This window comes from Heptranchias perlo, chromosome 32 (assembly GCF_035084215.1).
Source record: "Heptranchias perlo isolate sHepPer1 chromosome 32, sHepPer1.hap1, whole genome shotgun sequence".
Lineage (NCBI taxonomy): Eukaryota > Metazoa > Chordata > Chondrichthyes > Hexanchiformes > Hexanchidae > Heptranchias > Heptranchias perlo.
Window position 1 is genome coordinate 28,153,165 of NC_090356.1, and position 27,846 is coordinate 28,181,010.

Genomic DNA, 27,846 nt, shown 5'->3' on the forward strand with positions numbered 1-27,846 from the left:
TCAGGACCTGGGGACTTGTCAGCTTTTAGTTCTAATAATTTTTTCAGAACCCTTTCCCTGATTGTAAATGTTTTAAGTTCCTCCCTCCCTTTCACCTCGATTCACATTTATTTCTGGCATGTTATTTGTATCCTCTACAGTGAAGACAGACGCAAAATATCGGTTCATCTGCCATTTCCTTGTTCTTCATTATTAATTACCCAGACTCACTCTCTAGAGGACCAACGCTCACTTTACTTACTCTTTTCCTTTTTAAATACTTGTAGAAACTCTTACTGTTTTTATATTTCTAGCTAGCTTTCTCATACTCTAATTTCTCCCTCATTATTCTTTGACATTCTTTGCTGTTTTTTATATTCTGACCAACTTTCTGACCTGCCACTAATCTTCATGGAATTGTATGCTTTTTCTTTCAATTTGATTCTATCTTTAACTTCCTTAGCCATGGATGGTACGTTCTTCTCCTAGAGTCTCTCACTGGAATGTATCTTTGCTGAGTGTTATGAAAGATATTAAATGTCCGCCACTGCATCTCTATTGATCTATCTCTCAACCTAATTTCCCAGTTCACTTGCCAGCTGTCTTCATGCCCTTATTTAAGTTTAAAACACTAGTCTTGGACTTACTCTTCTCTCCCTCAAACTGAATGCATAATTCAATCATATTGTGATCACTGCTACCTAGAGGCTCCTTTACAATGAGGTCATTAATTAATCCTGTCTCATTACACATTACCAGATCTAGAATAGCCTGCTCTCTGGTTGGCTCTAGAACGTGCTGCTCTAAGAAACAGTCTCGAAAGCACTCTATGAACTCATCTTCCAGGTTACCTTTGCCAATCAGATTCTTCCGATCTATATGTAGATTAAAATCACCCATGATTATTGCTGTTCCTTTCTCACAAGCCCCCATTATTTCTTCCTCTATACCTTGTCCTACAGTGTGGTTACTCTTAGGGGGCCTATAAACTACTCCCCAAGTGACTTCTTGCCATTACTATTTCTTATCTCTACCCAAACTGATTCAACATCTTGGTCTTTAGAACGAAGGTCATTTCTCTCTATTATACTCATGCCATCCTTAATTAACATGTGAATGGTTTCTTTCCATCACAGTACATGTATGAGGTTAAAAAAATATTTTCAGATATTGGTCTAGTTTATTTCGAAATGTGACCAGACATTATTTAGGTCACGTATCCAAAGGAGGGAGGTCAAACCATTCAGTCTAAATACAGCTTCTTGAGGGCTTTGTTTGTGTATATATCTTTGGCAACGCTTGAAAGCTTTAAATACATTTAAATTCACTTTGTCCCAGTCATTTTTGAAAAGTATCTCTCATCCAGTCTTGTAATCTGGCTGAAGCCTTTAAAAATAGTACATCCTGTGGCCAATCAGTAACAAAATCACACGGAAAGGCTACCCAGGGATCCCAGGTGTCCACTCCTCTTTACACAGCAGTTCAGCGCAGCCAACGTGGCTGTTATTTTCCATCTCCGGAGGAGGGATCGTTAACCTTATAGCTGCTGTAATTTTAATGTGTCATCATTATTATTTGTTTATCCATTTACTGTGTGATGCAAACCAGAATCTTGCATAAAGCAGGAATTATTTTCTGAAGCTATAAACATATAACCATGTCACTGCACAGGCTTCTCAAAATTAAGGGCTTACAAATCTACCTACATCTTCAACACATAAAAAAGATGTTCATTTTAATGAAATTAGAAATAAACAGTAAAATCACTTCAGGAATGATGGAGAACCAAAACTAACTTTGGTGGAACAATTCATGTGAACTTGTGGACAAGACCAGCTGTAAATGATTGTTGACAACAATATACAATGTACAGTATTTTTACTAAGTGAGACAAGATTACAGAAAAAAGCTTAACAAAATGGTGCTGCATGCAAGTACTGTACTTCAACAAATCTGACATTAATGCAATTATCAAAAAGTAAAACAGAGTAGCAACATTCATCAATACACATAGTGTGTACAGGGTAATTTCATTACACTGATCTCCAATACAAATCATACAGGGATTTTGAACAATGTTAATGAACTTAAGGTAATACCTGACCTCAAGACATGCCAAAATGCTTTGTTTTGAATCTTCATTTTTAAGAGTTCTCTCCTTCAGTTTTCATGACCCAATGCTGGGTAGTAATGTCAAAGCTCATTACACCATGGCACAAATAAACCTTTCCCAAGTAGTTTCGGGTGGGTGGGGGGAGGGGGATGTATTCCCCATCTCCCCACCGCCAAAACGTTTGTATCAACTATGGAGATCAGATGTTACCTTTTCAAAAAGACTACAGCAACTAATGAATTTTCCAAAATCATGATTTCCATTTAAGTCAACCAGCATTTTCGTTTGCTCCCCACTTAAAAGGTAAAAACAGAGTGTGTTGCCTACAATTTTGTCATAAGGTCACACACTTAAGTATAAAGTGTTAAAACCCATTAAACTAAAAAAAAACATTCTTAAAACAAGTTGCTGATGTCCAACAGCTTATCTAAAATAGCATTCTACATAATTATCTAAAAATAAGTTTCTACTTTTTCTAGGTTAGCTGCAGAAAAGTATTGTGTCACGTGGCGTGTTTCAAATGACAAAAACATGCACCACCGAAGAAACGCATTCCAGCTTTGCCGTTGCTACTTTCTCTGCCTCTGTGAATGCCTTGTGGTGGTCTTGGCAGGTCCTTTCACCTTTTTTGAGGTTGCCGGAGACTTTTTAGGAGACCCACGCCGAGGATTTTTAGGCGTTGCTGGCTTTTTGGCCAACTTCACGGGCAAGGGCCTGGACTTTTTAGCTGTTTTTTTTGCTGTCACTTTCTTTGAAGGCGTGCGCCTCTTAGCAGCGACTGATTTCTTCGGCTTGGCAGCTTTTCGTTTCTGCAGCTTGGCCTTGGCTCGTGGAACTGCCTTGTGCCTGTTTCAGATTGTAAACAAGATAAGATTTAATAGAAGCAACCTATAAATTGAAGTCAAATGGCGAAAATCTGTAAATTTATCAATACCTTTATTGCTAGTGTATTGCCAAGCAGCTAACAATTTCATGTAATTGTACCAAAAGTTTATCCGGAAGAGAACGTTTAAAAAACGCTTGTCTGCCATAAGAATCGTTTAAATGACTGTCCGTGGTTACAGCACAACCTCAGAAAGTTTCAGCACCTGTTAAGGAAAGAAACATTTAAAGTTTCAGGTAGAGGTCCTTTGTCAGAACCGTTCCGACAAACGTTTGATACCCAAAACTTTAATATCTTTCTTTCTCTTTTCAGGTGCTGATGGGGCCTGCTGTGTATTTCTAGTATTTCCTCTTTTTATTGCCGATCTCCAACGTTTCCACTTTTTTCTTCTTACCCGAGGCTTTGCCCCTTTCAAACGCTGATGCACTCTACAACATCTAACATCACAATCGATGAGCTGAGTACACTGCCTTGTACATGGGGGTTTGTTGATTATACTTACAGTCCTTACTTTTGCAGAAAGTTACTTCCTCAAAATTAAAATTGTTTCAGTGGTAAACAAAACTTGTATACCTTTTTTTAGATGGTGGCTCATCATCGTCAGAATCTTCCTCTTCTGACTCGGACTGTTCTTCGTCATCATCATCCTCTTCCTCCTCCTCTTCCTCAGATTCTTCCTCTTCTTTCTGATGCTGTTTTTCTGGGAAAAGGACACTGGGACTAAAGAAAAATGGTGGCAATATTTAGTCACAATTAAGGCAACTTGCTTAACACCAAGAAAGCTGAGTGCCAACATTTTTCCCAGTGTTCTATATGGGAAAAACCTGTAGTGACTTGGGCGATCCTGTTACTGTGCAGTTAGACAGCCAACTATCACAAATAGGGATGATCAAAAGGTTCAGAGTACTTAAGGCTGTAATCATAAGATTTTCCCTTCACAAAAATCCCAAAACAGAGAACACAAATGTCAAAAAGTGAACAGCTCCAAGCAGCACACCAGAAAGAATGATGGGGTAAGATGGGAATGAACAGTTACATGCAGGTGAGAATTCAAAGGATGAGAAATACCCTATCTACTGTAGATAATTTCACATTTTGTTCAACCTCCACAAATAGGAGTATACTAAAGTAATACAGGAACTGGCAACACTAAAAAGACAAGAATGGAACGTGACATCACTGAAGCACTTGTCCGGAGCTGTCCAATTGAGACAACATTGCTTGGTCAAAGCATGCCAATTACTTCAGGTAGCTCCTTGCAAATACTGAACAAACCCTCTGCATGTTGGCCCAAGAGGTGGCCATGACATGGGTGGAACAATCTAACCTCCCTTGATGAATCCTGCTATGAGTGACCACCACAAGGACATACTTTCTACTATATAACTTACTAACTACCAGCAGTCACTATAAGTGGACCATGTCGCTTACACTTTGTAAATTTTGCGTGATTTTCTCTGGCAGAGGTTGTGCCCAGAGCTGATAAATCCTGATGCACCAAGAGTGTCAGAATTAAGTCACTGACAGACGACAGCCCCTACCTTGAGATGTTGCTGAAAGTCAGTTACTGCACAGGGTTAACATCAGGCAGAACTGGTACAAACCTGGTTTCTACAGTTGTAAATGTCTCAAGTCACACCAAAACTGGAGACACTAGTGTAGCCATCTGTAATAAGGCCTACCATATGTAAAGAAATTCACTGCGGTGGAACAAATGGTGCAGAAGGAATCCCTCAGAATATCTCAAGGTAGGGGCTGTCGTCTGTCAGTAACTTAACTCTGACACTCGGGTGCATCAGGATTTAGCAGCTCTGGTCACAACCTCTGCCAGGGAAAATCACGCAAAATTTACAAAGTGTAAGCGACATGGTCCACTTATAGTGACTGCTGTGAACCCAGTGAAGGAAAACTGAACTTCTAAAAGCCCAAATTATAACAATTACACTAACGTGTCAAAAAGAGCAAATATTGGCCAAGGTGGTGACACTGGTAGGGTTCAAGACCAAAATAGTCAAATCAAAAACAGCATTTACACAACTAAGAAGTGCACACTACAAATTACATTGTTTTCAGTGTAACATTAAAAACTTCCTTTGGATGGTCAACAGTCAATGGGAATAAATGAACTTGGGTTTTGGACATGCCAAAATAACACAAACCTCCTAAAGACAATGTGATTCCCCCACCCTTCCTTCCCCCTTTAGATGACTATCATTATTTGTATGTGAAGGTTCAATGAATAAGGAAGTGGTGTTTTTGAATATGAAGTCAACCATGGAAATCATATGTTCACTTAAGAGAAACAGAATGTCTACAGAAAATGGTCAAATAAATATCAGAGGTGATAACAGCCAATACAAGCCCTATGATCAAAACTGTAAAGGCCAGTAGAATATAGGATGAATTCTAGATAAATGTTTTGTTAATTAAAAGCTTCCTTGCCTGGGGTAGAACGGGAAACAAAGTTGGAAGGAGCCACTGAATCCTTTCCCAGAAATCTGTTCAATCCATCCATTTTTTTCACATTTCTGCAGAGTTCTCTTCAGCATATGCACTGGAAACAACAGCAAACAGGACACTCAAAATAGTAATGTTAAAAGTTAACATTTCTACATGCATTTCCATTACGATAGTGTGAGGGGGGGGGGGGGGGGAAGTACAGAATGAGAAAAGGTCTCTCAACCAAATCTATTCCTCTCAGAGGAATGCTTAGTTTATATAATCACGGACTCTACAAATTGTTTGCTCTCAAGGTGAGAATCACAATTACTTCCAAAAGAAATGTCACTCCAGCCTCAAGCTCCAGGATATCAAACATTTTTCAACTTTAGCTTCTGCATCCCAAAAATGATAGAGTTGCAACAAGATGAAAGCCATAACATAACAGAATTTGACCACAAAAGCTGACACCCTTTCATGACCATATATTCTTTAAAGAATTAATCAGCATGGAATTCACTTTTGCAGAGATTTTATTCTGAACACTTGCTACTCTGTGGAGAAGGAAACCATTTTAATCTCCATCCCTCCTTCTCGTCCTCACCCAGCACGATTTTAAAATCCCAAGATGTAAAATCACCTCCATTCATTTCAAAAATTGAATTCCAAATCTCACTATCTGGTGAGATATCATATGGAGTATTGTGCAACTTTCTGATACTCCTACCTCAAGGACATTGTGACTCTAGAGAAGGTACAGAGAAGGGCAACAGGGATAATCCCTGGCCTAAGTGTATTGCATTATGGAGATAAGAGTTCATGCTGTGGGTTTGGATTTGCTCAAGAGACAAAGACTTGGAGGAGATCTGATTCAGGTCTTCAAAATTATTAAGACATTGATAACATGCAGGTGGATTTGAGGCGATGGGGCCTGATAGACGTAGGCAGGGGGTGGAGTTGTATATGCAGAAGGTGGTAGTGAGGACCAGCTCCTTGCCGTTATTGTACTCAAGGCATCATTGTACACATTTTGGAAAATGAGATCACAGCAGAAGGAAGGTAAGATAAGATTTCAGATAACAGTGGGTTGGGACCTTCCTGGTGCTCGCCTGAATTGCTTTTCAGGAGTTGGAGAAGAGTTTCTGACCAAGGTGCCTTGAATTGGCTATGGGTCTCTTTTTTCCCTCTCTCTCCCAAGTGGATGTGGGAGGGAGGGAAAAGGCATGAGTGCAGTAATAATGGGGGAAGCATGTAAAAAACAAAAAATTCAATGAAATTGGAAAGAATATCTCAATTTAAAATTCTTCACACCTAGAGGGGGAAGATTTACCATGTGATGGGTTTAACAAAATCCCAAACTGCACTTTTTGCTACAGCTAGCATAAAGCAACTTTCCCCAAGGCTTGTATTTATTCCAACAACAACTTGCATTAATATAGCGTCTTTAACATAGTAAAATGACACAAGGTGCTTCACAGGAACGTTATCAAACAAAACTTGACACCGAGCCACATAAGGAGGTATTAGGACAGTCAAAGAGGAAGGTTTTAACCAGTGTGTTAAAGGAGGAGAGAAAGGTAGAGAGGCGGAGAGGTGTAGGGTGGGAATTCCAGAGCTTAGGGCCTAGACAGCTGAAGGCACAGCCGCCAATGGTGCAACGATTAAAATCAGGGATGGGCAAGAGACAAGAATTGGAGGAACAGAGATCTCAGAGGGTTGTAGGGCTGGAGGAGGTTACAGAGATATGGAGGGGCGAGGCCATGGAGGAATTTGAAAACAAGGATGAGAATTTTTAAAATCGAGGCATTCCCAGACCGGGAGCCAATGTAGATCAGCGAGCACAGGGGTGAGGGGTGAACAGGACTTGGTGCGAGTTAGGATACAGACTGCAGAGTTTTGGATGAGCTCAAGTTTATGGATGGTGGAAGATGGGAGGCCGGCCAGGAGGGCATTGGAATAGTCCAGTCTAGAGCGAACAAAGGCGTGAATGAGGGTTTCAGCAGCAGATGAGCTGAGGCAGGGGTAGAGACGGGCGATGGTACGGAGGTAGAAGTGGTCTTGGTGATGGAGCAGATATGTGGTCGGAAGCTCATTTCAGGGTCAAATAGGATGCCAAGGTTGCGAATGGTCTGATTCAGCTTCAGACAGTGGTCAGGGAGAGGGATGGAGTCGGTGGCTAGGGAACGGCGTTTGCGGCGGGGACCGACAACAACGGCTTCAGTCTGCCCAATATTTAGTTGGAGGAAATTTTAGCTCATCCAGTCGGACAAGCAATGTGACAAATGAGAGACAGTGGAGGGGTCAAGGGAGATGGTTGTGAGGTGGGTCTGATGACCAGGATGAGCTCGGAGAGGGCATATGGGGAAATGGGAGAGAAACTAGAGAAAGATGCGAGTTCAGGGCTAGGGCAGGGGGGAACGGTCGGGGAAATTTGGCTTGGTGGGCTAGGGGAAGGGAGGGAAGCAGCAGAGGCAGCTGAACGGATGGTGTCAATCTTAGTGACAAAGAAGTCCATGAGCTCCTCGCATTTTTCGTTGAAGGTGAAGGTGGAGGGGGTAGGGGAAAGGGGTTTAAGACAACTGTTTGTAATGAAGAGAAACCGGGGGTTAACTTTGCATTCAAGGATGATCCTGGAATAGTGAGCAGTTTTGGCAGCGGAGAGCAGGACCCGATAGTGCTTTATGTGATCCAGCCAGATCTGGCAATGAATGGGTAAACCAGTTGTCCGCCACAAATGTTCAAGTCTGCGTCCCTTGGACTTAAGGGAGTGGAGATGAGGACCATACCAGAGGCAACGACCAGGGTGAGAGAGCAAAGCAAAAAGTTCAGGAAAAATGTTATGGTTATGAGATTTATAAACAATGACCAGTTACATAAGTTTCTCTCATCACTTTTAAATCGCTCCATGGCCCCGCCCCACTCTATATACGCAATTTCTCCCGGCCCCACCGTCTTTTTCCCTGCCCAAAGACATTGTCCCCCTGACTCTGACCTCTTACATTTCTCTCCACCCCCCACCTCACCAGCGGTGGCAAAGCGATCAGCAGCCTCAATCCTACTCTCTGGAATGCTCTGTCTTCGTTTTAACCTTTAAAACCTTCTCAAAACTATCTCTCTCACCGAGCTTTCAATCACCTCTGCTAATCTCTCCCTTCCTGGCTCAGTGTTCATTTCCTTACACCCATTAGTAAAACATCTTGGGATGTTTCTTTACATTGAAGAAGCTAGCTAAGTGAAAATTGTTGTAATTTCATATTTCTTCAGGGCTGTACTTTCAACCAGATGCACAAATAAGCAGACTGCAATTCTTTCATTGCAACAAGTTACATAGTGGGTTGTCCCATAAGTTAACATTTCATCTCTGGTTAGAATTTTATCCAGGACTGGTTTGGCAGGATCCAGCATCATCGGATGTTTAATGGCATTATAAAGTACCATGTAAAATTAAATTTATTCATTACTAGATATTACTTGTGACTAACATGTCCTTTGCTATTAAAATGAATCAGAATTAAAAGCAAACCTTTCAGGATAATAAAAATTCTATACTAAATAGAGATATCAGATCAACAGCAGTTTGAAAGTTAGTTACAAACCAGAAAAACAAACATTTTGCAAGTTAGCGGTATTTAACTTACTAATTAAAACACTAGATAATTTACAATATGATGCAACAAAAAATATCCTGGTTAAAACTGCAAAAACGAGTACCAACTCTCTATACAGCAGCCACAACCCACAAAAAGCTCACGTTGCTTTCATAATTAAGCTATCAGTTTTCCAGAAAACAGGCATCTCATAGAAGACAATTTTTAAAAATTTTTCAATGAAACAATACACAAATTAAAGATGTAAAAGATGGCATGTGACTTACTCTGAAAATTAGAATTTGTTGCAGGGACTTTCTCCGAGACATATTTTTTAAGAGCTGTGGTTGAACAGGTTTTGGGTTCATTCATAGCAGTTATGGCACTAAGAATTGCATCCTCAAATGGACCCCCACTTAACAACGGCTTGTCTCCAGACTTTTTGAGCTGCAACGGGAGGAGATTTAAACAGTAAATTTGATCTTAGTCTCTGGGGTCCATTTTTTTCTTTTACAAATAAATAATCTGCAGCCATCGAGCTTCCACGCTGTACTGCAAGTAGAGCCAGGGTGCAGAATTCTCCTTGCTGCTCAGACATGGAGTTTATGCACTTTTACAGATCCATGTCAATTTTCCTTTCCCTCAGGTGGACCACTATCATGAAGTGCTCCATCTCGTGTTCAAGCTGAGAATTGCCAGACGAGATTTACAACTAAACAAATGCATCCAGGATGTCGGTCTACAGTAACTTATTCCAACTAATTAATAGAATTCTGACCCAAGGGGCAAAATACTAAGTGATTGCCAAACACTTGCCAAAGGATGGTGGGGAAAAAAATCCATTTAAATGCAGCAGGATCATGTATATACCCCAAACTGGCAACAGTCCTGCCCTGCCCTAAAGAGCTGCCTATTACACATGTCTGGCATCCACAGTACTTACCTGGAACGTGCCCGATGCTCCCTTGCCAGTGATCTGCTCCAGCTGACCCTTATCTACGGCTCTTTGCAAAGCCTGTTTGAGTAAATAGGGCCTGCAAATCAAGCACACACAATAAGATAACCTTTGGTGTGGGAAAAAAGTTATATACAAATACAATAAGTCAAGTTCTCAAAAAAGGTGACTCGATAAGAGACACCGCAGCCACATCTAAAAGCATTAAGGCCATGCAGTGAAATTGAATTCACTGAACAGCCCAATGCATATTCAGAAGATGGCAGATTTCTGAGGAAAAGCTCCTGCCAAAATTTAATACAAAGTAACATATACAAGTACCGCTCTTGATCATAAGTCGTTTGATTTCTATTTGCGTTCTTCTCATGGCGCTCCAGCTGAAAGGGAGAGGGAGGGAAAAGAAAGGACAGAAAGAGAGAAGAAAGAAAGGAGAGAAAGAAAAAACAGAAACAAAGAGAGAAGCAAAGAAAGAACGAGAGAAACAAAGAGAAAGAGATAGAGAAAAAGAGAGAAATCTCCCTCTGGGAAACAAGTGAAACCTCACCATTTGATCAGTGCCCAACTTGTATGCTGTGGGCCAAAAGAATTTTTAAAATATTGATAATGCACAACACTGCTGCTTTGCCTCTCTTCTTTAGTAGCTGATCTTTGAGAATGAAAAGCAGATCACGATAGAGAATAGTCAGTCTACAGGCTGAATCTTGAAGCAGGGATTTAGGATGCTTCACATTGGTTGTGGCCTTGGGGAAGTACGCTAACATGAACCTTTATTGACTGTGCAAAGACCAATGCGGCAGTTTCATACCTGCTCTCAGCATTCAGTTTGGGGTAATATTGAAGAAGATACTTCTTGATAAGACTGTATGATGCCTCTTTAGGTTCACACAGCTTTGTGAAGGCCAGTGGTAGAGCATCCTCCAGTTTTACTGGCTGCTCCGGCGGTCCAGATGAAGTGGTTTTCTATTAAAAAAAGAATACTAGGCTTGATCAAAAAGAAGAACTTTTGTTTGAAAAAAAAGTCCATATTAAGTTGTCTGTGCAGTGGTACCATATGCAAATTTTGAGGCAATCAAGATCCTACTCCAACTGGAAAAGCATACTGATGTACTGAAATACGTTTTCAATATGGCTATTAGCTGAATCATGGAGGAAGGACCCTGGCCAAGAAACTTATGGAAAAAAAAGAGCAAAAAAGTTCTGAATACTTCTGCTAATGCCAAGGAGAAAAGTCCATTTACAGTATGAAAGATCACCTGGACCTTACCGATTAAAATTCTCCAATTCTGATGGCAGGAATCCTACTGTACATGGAGCCAAAAATAGCTGGAAAATATAATAGTAATAACTGAAGTACCATTCAAATAGTTACTGCCAATAGCTGCCTCTGAATATATACCAAAATGCATTTGGTAATTTGGTTACAGCAGAAATGCCTCAGTAACTGTTTTCAGTGGTCTTCTGTGAAGTGCCCTTTTGTTTATGTTAAAAGGTGCTTTACAAATTCAAGCTGTTGTTGTTTAAAGCTCGACATACATGTTGAAATCTTCAGTTAGATTAGGGTCTGAATTTTAGCAGGGCTGACACTATACAGCAATGGAACCATTAACAGTTGATTCTGCTCAGAATAAAATTCCACATCTTTCCTTAAATAGTTTGGGATATTGAAGTGATGGCAAACCCTCACCCACATGGTGGGTTAATAAAGGCAACAAAATCTTGGGCATCTACATGAATGCACGAATGTAAAGAACACGTGCGAGATCAGAATAATGTAATATTTAAAAAGCATGCCATGTAGAGACACAATGTTGTGAAATGAATGCCTGCATTATGGGCCAGTACATGCCTCCTCAGTGAAAATATATCCAGCCCAATATTAGAAACAAAGAAATTAACTTAACAGACCAGAGGATTAGAAAGTAACTTACACATGCTTCAGCAAAAAGAGCCTCATTCTTGGACGCTTGGTATGCATTTTCAATCTCTCTGCCCTTACCATAAATTATGGACAGTCCTATAGACTGAAATATGAAGCAAGTACTGTAGGCCTGTCAGTGTCCATTGAACCCCAACAATTCTATCACGCCCGTCACACTCCAGGCTTCCAATATGTTATAGATGCAAAAAAACTTAAAAAGAGAAAGAAAGCCAGTTATTTAATGCTGGCTTCTTCTGACCTGGAGCCAGCATGTTACAAGTAGATAAAGGATCAGGAATTTAGAACAGTTACAAGTACTTGGATTTGCCTAGTTACACTACTTTCCCACAGGAATGACTGGAGCAGTGACCTTAAAGAGATAGGCCAGGCTAAGCACAGCTGTATCTCACCGGCTAAACAACACAACTGCACTCCCGACCCGACTACGAACAATGCTAAAGGCATCAGCTACTGAGATAGAAAAATGCGCATAGAGCACGGAAGAGAGTTTTAATTCCACTTTTACACCAGTTACAACCATTTCTTTACCTTTTTGTCCTGTTTGGATTTATGAGAGTGTTTTCCTGCATTTGACACAACCACAAAACTTCCAGAAGCACCTTTGCCCTTCACCTGAAGAAAAGGACACATACAAGATTACTCTACATTACATACAGGCATCAAGTTGTGAATAAGTTCAAACAAAGCTCAACAGTGATACCGTTATGCACTTGCAAGGAAGTGATTTATCCAAGTGCCTGGCATCAAATATATTTTTGCTCGGCACTCCATGCACCAAAGTGCAAAATCTCCCACAAAGGTAGACTCTTCACAAAGTAAAATCTCTTACAGTCACTATCTCAGCATAGTGGAGTAAAATTTCACTGAAATTCAGACTTCTATTGCACTTATCAATATGAAGGAAAGCATTGCTGACCGAATAGACCACCATTCACACCGTGTACTACCAAACATACCTAGGTCAGGCACAGCATTGGCTGGATGCAGAGCAAAGCCTCAATGTATCAACCTTCAAACATCACCCCCTCTGTATCAGTGAGATTCCATTGACCTCTGCCATTCTTTTGTCTGTCATCCTTGAGCAGAGGCCATGCTAATCTACATTGTATCATTCCAATACGGACTGCTGATTCTCATGACATCTTAAGACTCTCAAGTGCCTAATGTGGGCAGTTTAGTGCTTTGAACCACTGCCTAGTAGGGAATGGGTTGAGACTCAGTACATAGCACCATTGAAACTGGGAGAGGGGAAGAAGAGAGGAAAAAAAGAGAGACAGACGAAAAAAGACCAAGGTCCATCTAGTTCGCCTTCTACCATCCTGGTAGTTGCATGATACAATGATAATGGAGTTGCTGACTAATCATAGTAATCAATCTCCATCAATTAGTCCACAACAGACCCAGACATGACATGAGGAAAACCTCCAGTGGTGGCAAGCTTTGGGAACCTTAAGTCCAAAGTCACCTGTTCTTCCCAACATGCTACATTTAACATGTCTCAAATTACTCATGTACTGTATCCCAAAATGTTATTTTCTGAAAGAAATCAATCTAATTTGCATTTGAATCAATACGAACCGCTTCCACTGTCTCCCTTGGAAGTCTGTTCCATAGATTGACCTCTCTCATTGAAATAATATTTCTGCAGATTAGTTTTGAATTTACCCTGCTTCAAGTGTAGGCTGAGTCTTCCAGTTCTACTGGTTTGAACAAGGTGAAATAGCTTCTCATGGTTTACATTATCTAGTTCCTTTAGAATCCTAAAAACAGAAATCATATCACCTCTCAACCTTCTCTTGTGCAGTGAGCACATCCCAATATACATAATCGCTCCTCATAATACAATCCCTCCAATCATTCCAGTTGCTCTCTTGTGTACCCTTTCAATAGCTGCAATATCCTTTTTGTACTGTGACGACCAGAACTGTACACAGTATTCTAGGTCCGGTCGCACCAATGCTTTATAAGGTGGCAGAATTGCCTCACTATTTTGGAAAGACAGAAAGGGAAATAGAGAGAAAGATAGAAAAGGGGAGTGAATAAAAAAAGAGAAACAGAGAGAAAGAAAGATAGAGAAAAGAGAAAAAGTTAGAAAAAGAGAGGGAAAAAAGAGATTCCATCTTTCTGTGGTGTTGAAACTTCACCATCCAGTAATTACATTACCAGATTGGAATCCACTCCTACTTATCTAGTAGCCTCGATATTTCACTTCATTTTCATTGATATTGTTGGGAGGAAAAAAAATCACTTATCAGTTCCATAAAATAACCTACTAATGATTACCTGTTTGATAGCACCCCGTTGTAGCTCCCGTTTTAAGGCTTGCTTTAGTATATATCCCCTGCGCTCCAGTTCTAGTGATGGATACTTGTTGATGATATATTTCCGTATGGCGACAACGGAAGCACCAGACTTCTGAAAACAAGCCTGAAGAGAGAGACTGAGTAAGTTTTAAATGTTCCCATTTGCAAGTTTGAAACTATTCTCACTACAATAGTCACCTTACACGGAGGATATTTTGTTTTAACCAAATTACTAACTTGATTGAACAGCATGTGTAAATGTTGCAATATACCGTACATGGCTGATAATCAGCATACAGCAGTGGGCCACCAAGCCAGACTATTTGAACATTTCATTTGGGATTTTTAAAACCTGTGCCAACATTCAGATGCATCGTTCCTGCTTACAAGTTGGGAAAGATTATCTGTAACTGTTACACAGACTAGAAAGTCCACGGTTTGATTTCAACTCTATGCTGAGCTCACAGACTTCAGCCGGGGTGAAATCAGCAAAGGACACCACTCCTAATTTTTATCCAACAACAGTTGCTTGGCCTTGAGTTTTATTCTTAATGGTAACGTCTCAGTCTTGGCTCAGTGTTAACACTCACCCGAGTCAGAGGGCCATGGGTTTAAGCCCCAATCCAAAGGCTTGAGCTCAAAATCTAGGTGGACACTTCAGTGCAGTACTGAGAGAGTGCTGCACTGTCAGAGGTACTCCGAAGAATCGCTGGGGATATCTTCCAGTATCCTGGTCAATATTTCTCCTCCAGCACCACCACTAGAACAGTTTATCTGGACATTTATCTCTCTGCTGTTTGTGGAACTTTGCTGTGCACAAATTGGGTGCAGCATTTGCCTTCATTACAACAGTGACAATACTTTAAACATAGGTCATTGGCTGTAAAGCGCTTTGGGACTTACTGAGGATGTTAAAGACACTATATAAATGCAAGTTCTCTTTCTTTCAATGGAGAAAAAGTTGAAAATAACAGAAGAGTTAGTCTCAGTTGTCTACAGTCATAGTATAGCCCAGTACTTAAGGAACACTATATCCTCCAAGTCATATAATGGAAGCAAGCACATTTTCAATCAGCATCAACTTCAATGTACATTTTTGACAAGAAGTTTTAAACATTGACAAGACTGAAACCAACGTCTTCAGCCCAGTCACAAACGCTGTACCCATGCCACCAAATCAGTCCCCTCCCTAGTCACTGTTCTAGGCTCAACCAGACTGTTTGCAACCTCAGCGGCGTGTTCAACATCAAGCTGAGCTTCCAACCCCATATATTCTCTATCACAAAGACCGTCATAACATTGGCCACCGTCACCCCTGTTACCTGCTGCTGAAAACCCTTAATTCAGGTCTTTAAAACCTCTAGACTTGACTATTCCAACGCTCTCCTGAGTTGCCTCCCATCCTCTACCCTTCAAAACTCTGCTGCATGTATCTTATCCCGCTCACCCATCACCCTATTCTCGATGACCTACATTGGCTCCCGGTACCTCAATGCCTCAAAGTCAAAATTCTCACTCGTGTTTAAATCCCTTCATGGCAGCACCCCCACCCGGATCTATAACCTCCTCTATCCCTATAATCCCAATCGAACTCTCCGCTATTCTAACTCTGGCCTTTGGTATATCCCACTTGCTGCACTATTGCTGGCAGTGCCTTCAGCCACCTAGGCCCTATGCTCTGAAATTCCCTCCGCCTCTCCACCTTGGAACATGTGCTCAAGCCTCCAGGGTTTCAACCCACGACCTTCTGACTCAGAGATTAGAAGGCTACCACTGAGCCAACACAGAAACTTGCAGGTTAACAGTGTTATGGAAATTGCCATCAACAGAATATGGGCTTTAATCATACTTCCTTTTCTTAAAAAAAACACAAAAGTTAGTTTCCTTTTCTTAAAAAGGAGCGTAAATGCCTATCCTTATGATCTAAATGTTCAAGTAAAAAAAAGTAAAGGGTGATTTGAGAAAACTTAAATGAAAGATTACTTGAACTACAGCTACAAGAGATTTTCCATCATCTACCTTGATAGCTTCTATGACAATGGCATCCATTTTTGGTCGTGCAGTAGCAGTCATCTGAGAATTTTTCTGCACTCGAGCCAGTTGACTAGCGGACAACGTAGCCCAGGATGGAATGGTCTTTTTAATCTTCTTATCCTTGGTTGGTTCTTTTTCCCTGCAACAGATCACAAATCACAACACTTTAGTGCTATTCACTATGTAACATTCTCTAGGAAAGATTTTAATTTCTCCTTTATACAACATCTTATTGGACCTCTTGAATGCCGCAAAGCACTTCATATTCACCAAATTACAAACTTCATTGAAAGAAATGACCACGATCTGTTTTTGGTTGAGGGATCAATGTCGCCAGAACTCGTTGCTCTCCTTCAGATAGTGCCATGGGATCTTCAATGTCCACCAGAACCAAGGGAACAGGCAGATGGGACCTTGATTCAACATCTCATTGGAAAGACCAATAGTGCAGACCTTCCCCCAAACTGCACTGGGCTGTCAGGTGCTCACATGGACAATCTTCTGACCAAGAGGTGACAGTGTTATAACTCGGCTTGGCAGACACAAGTTTCACTGTAGATCAGCACAATGATTACAACTATGAATTTAACCAAGTTACCCCTATGGCCTGCTGCTGAGGACGGGAATCTGCAGAATCTTAACAGCTCCAGCTTTTACAGAACTGAAGTCCACATCATTAACATTTTAAATTGGTCATCAGATCCATCATCTGAGTTGGACTGAAACTGAGTTTTCATGCTAAGCCCAAATAACCTTGTTCAACTGATGCACATTAACTGTTTCGTACATGATTGCCAGGGGCTGGGAGGAGTGAAGAAAGAGCAGAGCAGTGGCAACATAGATGTGCTGTCCCTGAACTTGATATTCCCATCTCTTCCTCCAAACCAACATTATGTTCTTTTCAAGGTGTCCTGAATGCTTCTGTTCAGTGTCCAACCTATAAATGTTGCATTTTGGGTACTCCATTCTTTCCTTGGCTGCTTTAGCATACAGACAGGCTATACAGCCCTTGTTGCCTGTATAAAATCAGCCTCTAGTGGCTGATTTTACAGTCCCATTTTCATGCCATCTCCCTCTACACTTCCATTCTTCGCGCTCAGCTGGTTCTTATTGGCTCCATTCTATTTTTTCTCCACGCTTAAGTTTCCCACTACTCTCTTGCATTCACCTCAACGTACCCATTTACAACAACTTGCATTTATGTAGTGCCTTTAACATAGTAAAACGTCACAAGGCGCTTCACTCGAGTGTTATCAAACAAAATTTGACACTGAGCCACATGAGATATTAGGGCAGGTGACCAAAGGCTTGGTCAAAGAGGTAGGTTTTAAGGAGCGTCTTAGAGGAGAGAGATGGAGAAAGGCAGAAGGGTTTAAGGAGTGAATTCCAGAGTTCAGGGCCTAGGGAGCAGAAGGCACGGCCGCCAATGATGGAGCAATTAAAATCGGAGATGCGCAAGAGGTAAGAATTGGAGTGCAGAGATCTTGGAGGGTTGTAAGGCTGGGGGTAGTTACAGAGATAGGGAGGGGCGAGGCAACGGAGGGATTTGAAAACAAGGATGAGAATTTTAAAACTGAGGTGTTCCCGGACCGGAAGCCAATGTAGGTCAGCGAGCACTGGGGTGATGGGTGAATGCGATTTGGTGTGAGTTAGGATACAGGCAGCAGAGTTTTGGATGAGCCCAAGTTTATTGAGGGTGGAAGATGGGAGGCCAGCCAGGAGAGTATTGGAATAGTTGACTCTAGAGGTAACAAAGGCGTGGATGAGCTGAGGCAGGGGCGGAAACGGGCGACGTTACGGAACTGGAAGTAGGCGATCTTGGTAATGAAGAGGATATGCGGTCGGAAGCTGATCTCAGCATTAAATAGGATGCCAAGGTTGCGAACGGTCTGGGTCAGCCTCAGACAGTGGCCCAGGGAGAGGGATGGAGTCAGTGGCTGGGGAACAGAGTTTGCAGCAGCGACCAAAGATGATGGCTTCGGTCTTCCCAGTATTTAGTTGGAGGCAATTTTTTCTCCTCTGGTGCTGGATGTCGGACAAGCAGTGCGAAAAATGAGAGACAGTAGAAGGATTGAGAGAGGTGATGGTGAGATACAGCTGGGTGTCACTGCGAATATGTGGAACCTGATGATGTCGCCAAGGGACAGCATGTAGATGAGAATAGGATCGGGCCAAGGATAGATTCTTGGGGGACTCCAGAAGTAATGGTGCGGGAGCACGAAGAGAAGCCATTGCAGGTGATTCTCTGGCTACAACTGGATAGATAAGAATGGAAATAGGCGAGCGCAGTCTCACCCAGCTGGAAGACGGAGGAGAGGCGTTGGAGGAGGATGGTGTGGTCAACCGTGTTAAAGGCTGCAGACAGGTCAAGAAGGATGAGAAGGGATAGTTTACCATAGTCACATGACTTTGATAGGGGCCGTTTCAGTATTGCGGCAGGGGCGGTAACCTGATTGGCGGGATTCAAACATGGAGTTGCAGGAAAGCTGGGCACGGATTTGGGAGACAACACCACGTTCAAGGACGTGAGAGGAAAGGGAGGCTGGAGAGGGGCGTTAGTTTGCAAGGACAGAGGGGCCAAGGGTGGGTTTTTTGAGGAGGGGACTGATGATGGCAGATTTGAAGAGGAAGGGGACAGTTCCTGAGGAGAGGGAACAGTTAACAATATCAGCTAACATGGAGGCCAAGAAGGGAAGTTGGGTAGTCAGCAGTTTGGGGAAAACGGTCGAAGGAGCAGGAGGTGGGTCTCATGGTCAAGATGAGCTGAGAGGGCATGAGGGGAGATAAGAGAGAAACTAGAGAAAGATGCAAGTTTAGGGGGGAACCTTAGGGGTGGGGAAAACTACATGAGCAGAAACAAATAATAAACTCTCGTTCTGCTAAAATGTTAAGACTGAGGAAAAACAAAGCTGAAGACTTTGAACAATAAAGACACTTCTGTTCTGTCTGAAGTATGCCATGGCAACAATAACAACCAGAGTCTATACTGTGAAAACAAATCATTCAGATTCCCTAGCATGTTACCATTACAATTTAAATGTGTACAACATTTTTGAATTGACATGGTCACACGTACTCCTTTTTAGGCTCCTCTGAAGATTTGGTTTCTTTCTCTTCATCACCACTTTTTTCTGCTTCTTTCTTTTCCTCCTCTTGGGCTGAAGTGTCATTTTCTGGTTCCTCCTCTGCTGACACAGATTCTTCAGAAGTCACATCAGCATCTTAATGTGAAGAAAAAGGGTAATTATTCTAAACCTGAAATCTGAGCAAGTCTTTTTTGTCGGCCAGGTGTCTGCTTTTTTTATATATATTAATGATTTGGACTTGGGTGTACAGGACACAATTTCAAAATGTGCATATGACACAAAACTTGGAAGTGTAGTGAACAGTGAGGATAGTGATAGTCTTCAAGAGGACATAGTCAGGCTGGTGGAATGGGCGGACACATGGCAGATGAAATTTAGTGCAGAGAAGTGCGAAGTGATACATTTTGGCAGGAAGAATGAGAAGAAGCAATATAAACAAAATGGTACAATTTTAAAGGGGGTGCAGGAACAGAGAGACCTGGGATATGCGTGCACAAATCTTTGAAGGTGGCAGGACAGGTTGAGAAAGCGGTTAAAAATGCATAAGGGATCCTGGGCTTTATAGAGGCATGGAGTACAAAAGCAAGGCGGTTATGTTGAACCTTTATAAAACACTGGTTCAGCCACAACTGGAGTATTGTGTCCAATTCTGGGCATCGCACTTTATGAAGGATGTGAAGGCCTTAGAAAAGGTGCAGAAAAGATTTACTAGAATGGTTCCAGGGATGAGGGACTTCAGTTTCATGCATAGACTGGAGAAGCTGGGGTTGTTCTCCTTACAGCAGAGAAGGTTGAGAGGAGATCTGATAGAAATGTTCAAAATCATGACTGGTTTAGATAAAGTAAATAAAAGAGAAACTGTTCCCATTGGCTGAAAGGACACAGATTTAAGGCAATTGGCAAAAGAACCAAAGGCGACGTGAGGAAAAACTTTTTTTTACGCAGCGAGTAGTTGTGATCTGGAATGCATTGTCTGAAAGGGTGGTGGATGCAGATTCAATCATTGCTTTCAAAAAGAAATTGGACAAATATTTGAAGGGGAAAAAAATTGAAGGGCTACAGGGAAAGAGCAGGGCAATGGGACTAACTGGATTGCTCTTACAAAGAGCCGGCACAGGCTCGAAAGGCCGAATGACCTCTTCTGTGCTGTAACCATTCTATGATTCTATTCTATGAAATGTAGATACCAATCATAGTAATTATGTCTCTGGAATAAGCCAAGAAATTATGTTTCCCCAATCCAGAATATCACAGGGACACACCCCACTTATTCAAGTCCAGTGCACTTAGGAGCAGTTTAGCAGAGCCAATGCTCTGGTACTCACTTAAAACGCAGCAAAGCAGAACTCCACATCGCTGTCTGGCCAAGGAAACCAGAGTCTCTCGAGCCCAAAGACAGGTTGGGAGAGTAGATTCTCTCTGATTGTCAACATTTCTAAACTAGAAATGAAGGTTAAAACAATCCCAAGTGGTCCACCTGGAGAGTCTCACATCTCTTACCTAAGTGACTTCATACCTGAATTATACTGCAACACGCCTCAACATACACTCTGCAGTGCAACATGGGATAAGGTACGTGCCTGAAGAGTAGAATTTGATGGATTTTCCACTATTTGCAACTAAACTAATCCATTATTAAATTAGTTTACCCTAGAACAGTTTCCTTTTAGGAAATCTGAATGTTCGATCCTGGCTTTTTGACAGAATGTAGAAACCTAGCCAATCCAATTGGATTACCACCGTTTCGGTCTCCTCCTAATCATCAATACAGTAATAGATGGAGTAATCAACAGTCCTATCAAGTGCTACCTACTCACCAGTGCTCCAAACCTCAGCCTTAAATCGAGACATGGATGCAAGAGTTGAATGCCAGGACAGCGAGAACCGCTGCCCTCGACATCAAGGCACCATTCAACTGAGTATGGCATCAGGGAGCCCGAGCAAAACCGAGGTCAATGGGGGTCAAAGGGAAAACTCCAGTGACTGAAGTCATATCTGATGCAAAAGGAAGACTGTCATGGTTGTCAGAGGCCAAACATCACAGCTTCAGGACATCGCTGCCGAGTTCCTTGGGGCAGCATCCTAGGCCCAACTATCTTCAATTGCTACATCGATGATCCCATGCCGAGGCCATTTGCCAACAATTCCAATGCCTAGCACCATTCACAACTCCTCCAATAATGGAGCAGCCAACATTCGTACCACATAACCATCCAAGTGATGGCCATCATGAACAAGAGGAAGCCCAGGTATATCCCTCTGACTTTAGACAGCACCACCATTACCATTAATATATTGGAGATCACCATTGACCAGAAGCTTAATTGGACAGCCCACATTAGCACCATAGCTACAACAGTAGGGCAGAGGTTAGGTACTTTGTGACAAGTGGTTCACCTCCTGACCCCCCAACACAAGCCTCTCCACTATCTACCGGGTTCAAGTTAAAAAGTGCAATGGAATATTCACCACTCACTAAGATGGGTGCAAACATTAACAATACTCAAGAAGCTCGATACCATCCAGGACAGAGCAGTTTGCCTGATCAACCCTCTTGCCACAAAATACCAACCCCTCCACCACTGGAGCAATGTGGCTGCAGTATAGAATCATAGAAAATTTACAGCACAGGAGGCCATTTAGCCCATCGTGGCCACGCTGGCCAAAAATGAGCCACCCAGCCTAATCCCACTTTCCAGCACTTGGTTCGTAGCCCTGTAGGTCACGGAACTTCAGGTGCACATCCAGGTACTTTTTAAATGAGTCGACAGTTTCTGCCTCTACCACCCTTTCAGGCAGTGAGTTCCAGACCCCGACCACCCTCTGGGTGAAAATTTTTTTCCTCAGCTCCCCTCTAATCCTTCGACCAATCACTTTATATCTATGCCCCCTGGTTATTGACCTCTCTGCTAAGGGAAATAGGACCTTCCCATCCACTCTATCTAGGCCCGTCATAATTTTGTACACCTCAATTAAATCTCCCCTCAGCCTCCTCTGTCTCAAAGAGAACAACCCCAGTCTATCCAATCTTTCCTCATAGCTAAAATCCTCCAGTCCTGGCAACATCCTCGTAAATCACCTCTGTACCCTCTCTAGTGCAATTACATCCTTCCTGAAATGTGGTGACCAGAACTGTACACAGTATTCAAGCTGTGGCCCAACCAATGTTTTATACAGTTCCAGCATAACTTCCCTGCTCTTATATTCAATGCCTCGGCTAATAAAGGAAAGTATTCCATATGCCTTCTTAACCACCTTATCTACCCGTCCTGCTGCCTTCAGGGATCTGTGGACATGCACTCCAAGGTCCCTCACTTCCTCTACACCTTTCAGCATTCTCCTTTTTATTGTGTACTCCCTTGCCTTGTTTGCCCTCCCCAAATGCATTACCTCATACTTCTCCGAATTGAATTCCATTTGCCACTTTTCTGCCCACCTCACCAGTCCATTGATATCTTCCTGCAGTCTACAGCTTTCCTCCTCACTATTAGCCACATGGCCAATTTTTGTATCATCCGCAAACTTCTTAATCATGCCCCCTACATTTAAGTCCAAATCATTAATATATATCACAAAAAGCAAGGGACCTAGTACTGAGCCCTGCGGAACCCCTAGGCTCCTATAGGCTTTCTGCAGTATTGAGTTCTCAGTGTCTGACATAAGCTTTCCTTTTCTGCCTTATCTTACCGTGTATGCTCCTTGACATCCAAGGGGCTCTACATTTGGCAGCCCCAGCCTTTTTCTTTGTGAGAACATGTTTGCTCTGCACCCCTTGAATCTTCCCCTTGAATGCCTCTGACATTGATTTACCTTCAAGTAGCTGTTTCCAGTCCACTTTTGCTAAATCACTTCTCAGCTTAGAAGTGATTTTTCCCCAATTGAGAACTTTAACTCCTGTTCTATTCTCTGTCCTTTTCCATAACTATGCTAAAACTAACTGAATTATGATCACTACCACCAAAATGCTCTCCCACAGATATTCCTTCCACCTGCCCAGCCTCATTTCCTAAAACTAAATCCAGAACTGCCCCCTCTCTTGTTGGGCTTGAATGGTAGAAGTGGAATGCCCCTGAGATCGCTGGCTAAAAAAGTTCTCCTGAATGCAATTGAATAATTTTGCACCCTATATACCCTTCACACTGTGTGCGTCCTAGTTAATATTAGGGTAGTTGAAATCCCCTATTACTCCCCTACTGTTTTGGCACTTCTCAGAAATTTGCCTACATATTTGCTCTTCTATCTCCCTTTGACTGTTTTTGGGCGGGGGGGGGGGGGGGGGTCTATAGTACACTTCCAGTAGTGTGACTGCCCCTTTTTTGTTCCTTAGCTCAACCCATATGGCCTCATTTAATGAACCTAACATATCATCCCTCTTCACAGCTGTAATTGTTTATTTAACCAAAACTGCCACCCCCCCTTCTTTTTTATCCCCTTCTCTATCTCATCTGAAAATCCTGTAACTAGGAACGTTGAGCTGCCATTCCTGCCCCTCTTTAAGCCATGTTTCTGTAACAGCTAAGGTATTGTACTGCCACGTGTCTATCTGTGCCCTCAGTATATACAAACAGAATGCACTTCAGCAACTCGTCAAAGTTACTTTAACAGCAACTTCCTCACTTGCGACCTCTACCACTAAGACCAGCACTCACTATATCAGAAGCAAGGTTTAACATGACCTGTACCTGCAGTAGGCTTGTTTCTTGCAGGAGTCTCCTGTGCAGAGGGACTAGCATTCCGTCGAATAGGCATGTCTGCAAAGTTATTCTCAACGACCTGTTAAAGAGACTATAGAATATAGGTTCAGCCAAAACACTATTGTGAACACAAAATTCTGCAAAGCTGGCAAAATAAAATTCAGTAACAATAACGGACAGGGAACAGATAACGTAACAGAAGGGCTGGAACACTTTGACCCCGCAGCTGCCCAGTTTAGTGAGTCAGTGAACATCAACTATTGTTGTGCAGTAAGTCCAACACTTCCAGTGACTCTTTCAGCGCACTGTATAGAGTAGTTTAACTGGGGTTTTATGATTGAATAAAACGATTTAAAACAAAAAAAAAGTAGATAATTCAAATAACCCTAACTGAAAAATCAGCTAATATAAAATGCACTTCCTTGTTGCATCGACTCTGATTAACAAAAGTGGATCAAACTTTAAATCTGAAGACTCACTTGTCAGATTGAGCTGTTAGATGATAGTCATATCTTTTGTTATGATAATTAGATGGAGTGATCAATTCAATAGGGTTTAGGGTAACCTTTTAAAAAAACCTACAAACCCTGGATTTGTAAGAGTAAAATTAAATGACAGGTTTGCCAAGTTTCTCAAACTGACCATTTCTGCGATTAGAGGTTAGTATTCAATCCTTTTAGATGCAAACTCTGATGAAACAAATTTGAGAAAATTTACTGAAATTGGATGAAATCTTCCCATCTGTTACTGAGATAACAATGACAAACAATAACACCGTGACATATTTCTTCGATGTCACTGCACACAGCTGAGTCCCAACAAACAAAGTAAAGTCTAAGTATGATGTGGAGACGCCGGTGATGGACTGGGGTTGACAATTGTAAACAATTTTACAACACCAAGTTATAGTCCAACGATTTTATTTGAAATCTACAAGCTTTCGGAGGCTTCCTCCTTCCTCAGTAAAAGTCTAAGTATCAATTAGAACATTCATATTACTGCAAAGGTGAAAGAATTGAGACGTCCGATTTTTACCCCTTAAATAGTTGAGACTACCCTGTTTAATTGTAAAGAGAAGCCTAAATGCCCCTGTGCCTTGGGTCGGGGGGGTGGGGTGGGAGGAAAGAGACTTCAGTTGACATCCAGGGGAGGGAGTCCCAGTTGCTGCAAGTGGTGCATGCTCAGTACAACCTCACCGCCAAGCACCTCAACAAAAGCAAACAAACGCATCCATTCAAAGGCACAAAAAAACCCTGCAGAAACTCCCCAAATAACTGTTCATTTTCCTCCACCCTCTCTGAATTATTGAGGATAGTGTAGCATAGTGCTTATGTTAATGAACTAGTAATCCAGAGGCCTGGACTAACATTCCAGATAATGTGAGCTCAAATCCCACCAGGCAGACTGAGAATTTGAATTTAGTTTTTTTTTAAATCTGGAAATAAAAAGCTGTTATCAGTAAAAGTGACCATGAAGCTGTCGGATTGTTGTAAAAACCTAACTGGTTCATTAATGTCCTTCAGGGCAGGAAACCTGCCGTCCTTACCCGGTGTGGCCTATACGTGACTCCAGTCCCACACCAATGTGGTTGACTCTTAACTGCCCTCTGAAGTGGCCAAGCAAGCCACCCAGTTAGATCAAACTGCCACAAACGTGGACTGCAGTGATTCAAGATGATGGCCCACCACCATCTTCACAGGGCAAGGGATGGGCAATGAACACCAGCCTCGACAGCGATGTCCATATCCCAAGAATTAATTTTTTAAAAATCTTTTGTTAGTTCAAAGTGCATGCAGTCATGCAAACAAGTTCTGCCATCACCAAAATACTTTCACATGAAACACTGATATTCAGTGTAGGCAAACAGGAGTAGACATTTACCTGACATGCAGGTGACACCATACAGGTTTCACAAAGTTGATTGAACACAGTTTCAACATTTGTTGGCCAGAACGGAAGCTTCAATAATCCTGCCTTAGCCACATTCACACAATCCAGAATATGTTCAAAAATGGGGAGAGCAGGGACAATTTTATTGATATTTTTGGTACAGGGCTTATTATCCCCAAAATATAGTGCTATTAAAGAGTCTAAATAAATATACATGAACAAAGGAAGCTTGGCATGACAGTCCTTAGGAATTTGCACAGAATTAGAAAAAACTATTAAGTGCGCAGGAAGTGTCAGTTTCCAACATCTGCATGTTTCTGATTCAGATACAGGAGAGGTATTAGTTGCCTAACGTGAGCACTATCAACTTTATAGCTGTCTCCTCCCCCAACTTCAGCGGGTTAGCAGTAAAATAGCTCTTGGGGTGGATTCCATGGCCTATGCTCTGTTGGTACAGCAAGTGAAATTGGTCTTAGTAGTCCTTGGGGTGGAAGGAGAGAAACATCTAGCAGGATTCCTGTGCCTGATTGCTATCCAGTAACCCCTGGAGATTGCTGTGAAAACCCAAAATGATTCACCAATGTTATTTAGAGAAGGAAACCTGCCGAATTTACCCAGTCTGGCCTATATGTGACTCTTCAATCATAGAGTACAGAAAGAGGCCATTCGGCCCATCATGCCCTGAAGCGTCCTAGCAAGCCACACAATTGCATTAAATCAAGGCAAGTAAGGATGGACAATAAATGGCACATCTCGAGAATGAAAAAAAATTGCAACTTGAGCCCCTTAAGTTATATTAAGCTGAAGGAACTTGACACAAATAAACGTTGCTTAAGGCTTCATTTGATTTACATTATGCCAAAGAAATCTAAAGTTTCAAAGGAAATCAGATGTCAAATTGGATGAAAAAACCGGAATGGCACAGTGCATGTGACTGAGATGACAGGTATAACAATGCACAACGATGCATATTCTCGCTTCCTTACCCTAAAGCTCCTTGTGGTGCAAGAAACATAAAATGGAGTTTCCACAAAGCCTGCAGCTCAAGAGCTCTGACTGTCCGGATTAATGCTTCAAAACACTGGAAAAAGAGGAGCCTGAAGTGCCCCTGCGCCTTGGGGAGGCGGGAAGCTTCATCCGGAGAGGGGGGGGGGGGGGGAAAGAGACCCCAGTTGCTGCCAGTGGCGCATGCTCAGTGCAATCCCACCGTGCAGCACCTCGGCAAAAGCAAACAAGTGCGTTCATTCAATGCAAAAAATAAACCCCGCACAAACTCCTCAAATAACCAACTCATCAAACCTCACACACACGCCCCCAAAACTCCCTCCCAGCCGCACACAGCGCCACGCTTCGCAACAGAAACGCAGGACAAGCAACAAACGGGATGTATTTGCACTTTTTTTTTAATTTAAAAGGGTTTGGAGAGGGGGTGGGGTTGGGGTTGATGGAGAAATGCACCCAACCCCCTTCCAGATTAAAACCCGAACCTCAAAATGGCGCTCCAAAAAAAAAATAATAAACATTTACAGCCTCCGACTCCGGCCGGCCGGCCGGCCGCCCGCTCGCCGCTCCGAGTCCCGGCCTATTTATTTGCACGCACACCAGCCGCCGGACGTCTCCGCGGCGATGAGGGATTGGCGCGCCTATTATTGCAGGCTCTCTCTCCTTACCTTTATCGCCGTTCACCTCCGCTCCCCGCTCCAGCTCTGGCGCCTCTTCACCCTACCTGCCTCCGGCCGGAAACACCGTCACCCAACTGACGGTGCGTGCGAGAGATTCAAACAAAAACAAAAACGTAAACCCAGCTCTAAATTACAAACCAGGCCCCTGGCGCAAAAATCAACACGCGGGGATTTGAGATTAGCCCGTCCGGAATTATTATAATTTTTAAAATTCCGCGTGCTTTTCCCAGTGACCGTTTATTTTCCTCCCCGTTTTACCCCT

The 27,846-nt window shown here is 42.3% G+C and overlaps 1 protein-coding gene and 1 non-coding gene across 3 annotated transcripts; both read right to left on the bottom strand.

Moving 5' to 3' along the window:
* Positions 1-1,697: 1,697 nt before the first annotated feature.
* On the bottom strand, positions 1,698-27,846 carry hp1bp3 (heterochromatin protein 1, binding protein 3). 2 transcript variants are annotated; one of them, XM_067970665.1, is made up of 12 exons: positions 27,573-27,846; positions 24,001-24,091; positions 19,309-19,453; positions 16,218-16,371; positions 14,179-14,322; positions 12,424-12,507; positions 10,762-10,916; positions 9,945-10,035; positions 9,289-9,448; positions 5,418-5,529; positions 3,549-3,695; positions 1,698-2,938 (listed from the first exon to the last, which is right to left on the bottom strand). In XM_067970665.1, the coding sequence occupies exons 2-12, from the start codon at positions 24,065-24,067 to the stop codon at positions 2,662-2,664; spliced, it is 1,536 nt and encodes a 511-aa protein (XP_067826766.1). In that variant the 5' UTR covers positions 24,068-24,091; positions 27,573-27,846; the 3' UTR covers positions 1,698-2,661. The 2 variants fall into 2 exon arrangements, with proteins under 2 accessions (XP_067826766.1, XP_067826765.1); XM_067970664.1 differs by having other exon boundaries at positions 24,001-24,103.
* On the bottom strand, positions 12,936-13,038 carry LOC137301225 (U6 spliceosomal RNA). The gene has a single exon (XR_010958248.1). It is a non-coding gene; the product is annotated as a U6 spliceosomal RNA (small nuclear RNA).

Bases quoted from the DNA above. Each gene is read 5' to 3' on its own strand.
- hp1bp3 (XM_067970665.1), bottom strand. From the start codon at position 24,067: ATGCCTATTCGACGGAATGCTAGTCCCTCTGCACAGGAGACTCCTGCA. The intron at 12,508-14,178 runs GTAATCATTAGT...CCTTTTCTTCAG, and splicing joins AACGGGGTGCTATCAAACAG to GTGAAGGGCAAAGGTGCTTC. The intron at 9,449-9,944 runs GTAAGTACTGTG...CTCCCGTTGCAG, and splicing joins GAGCATCGGGCACGTTCCAG to CTCAAAAAGTCTGGAGACAA.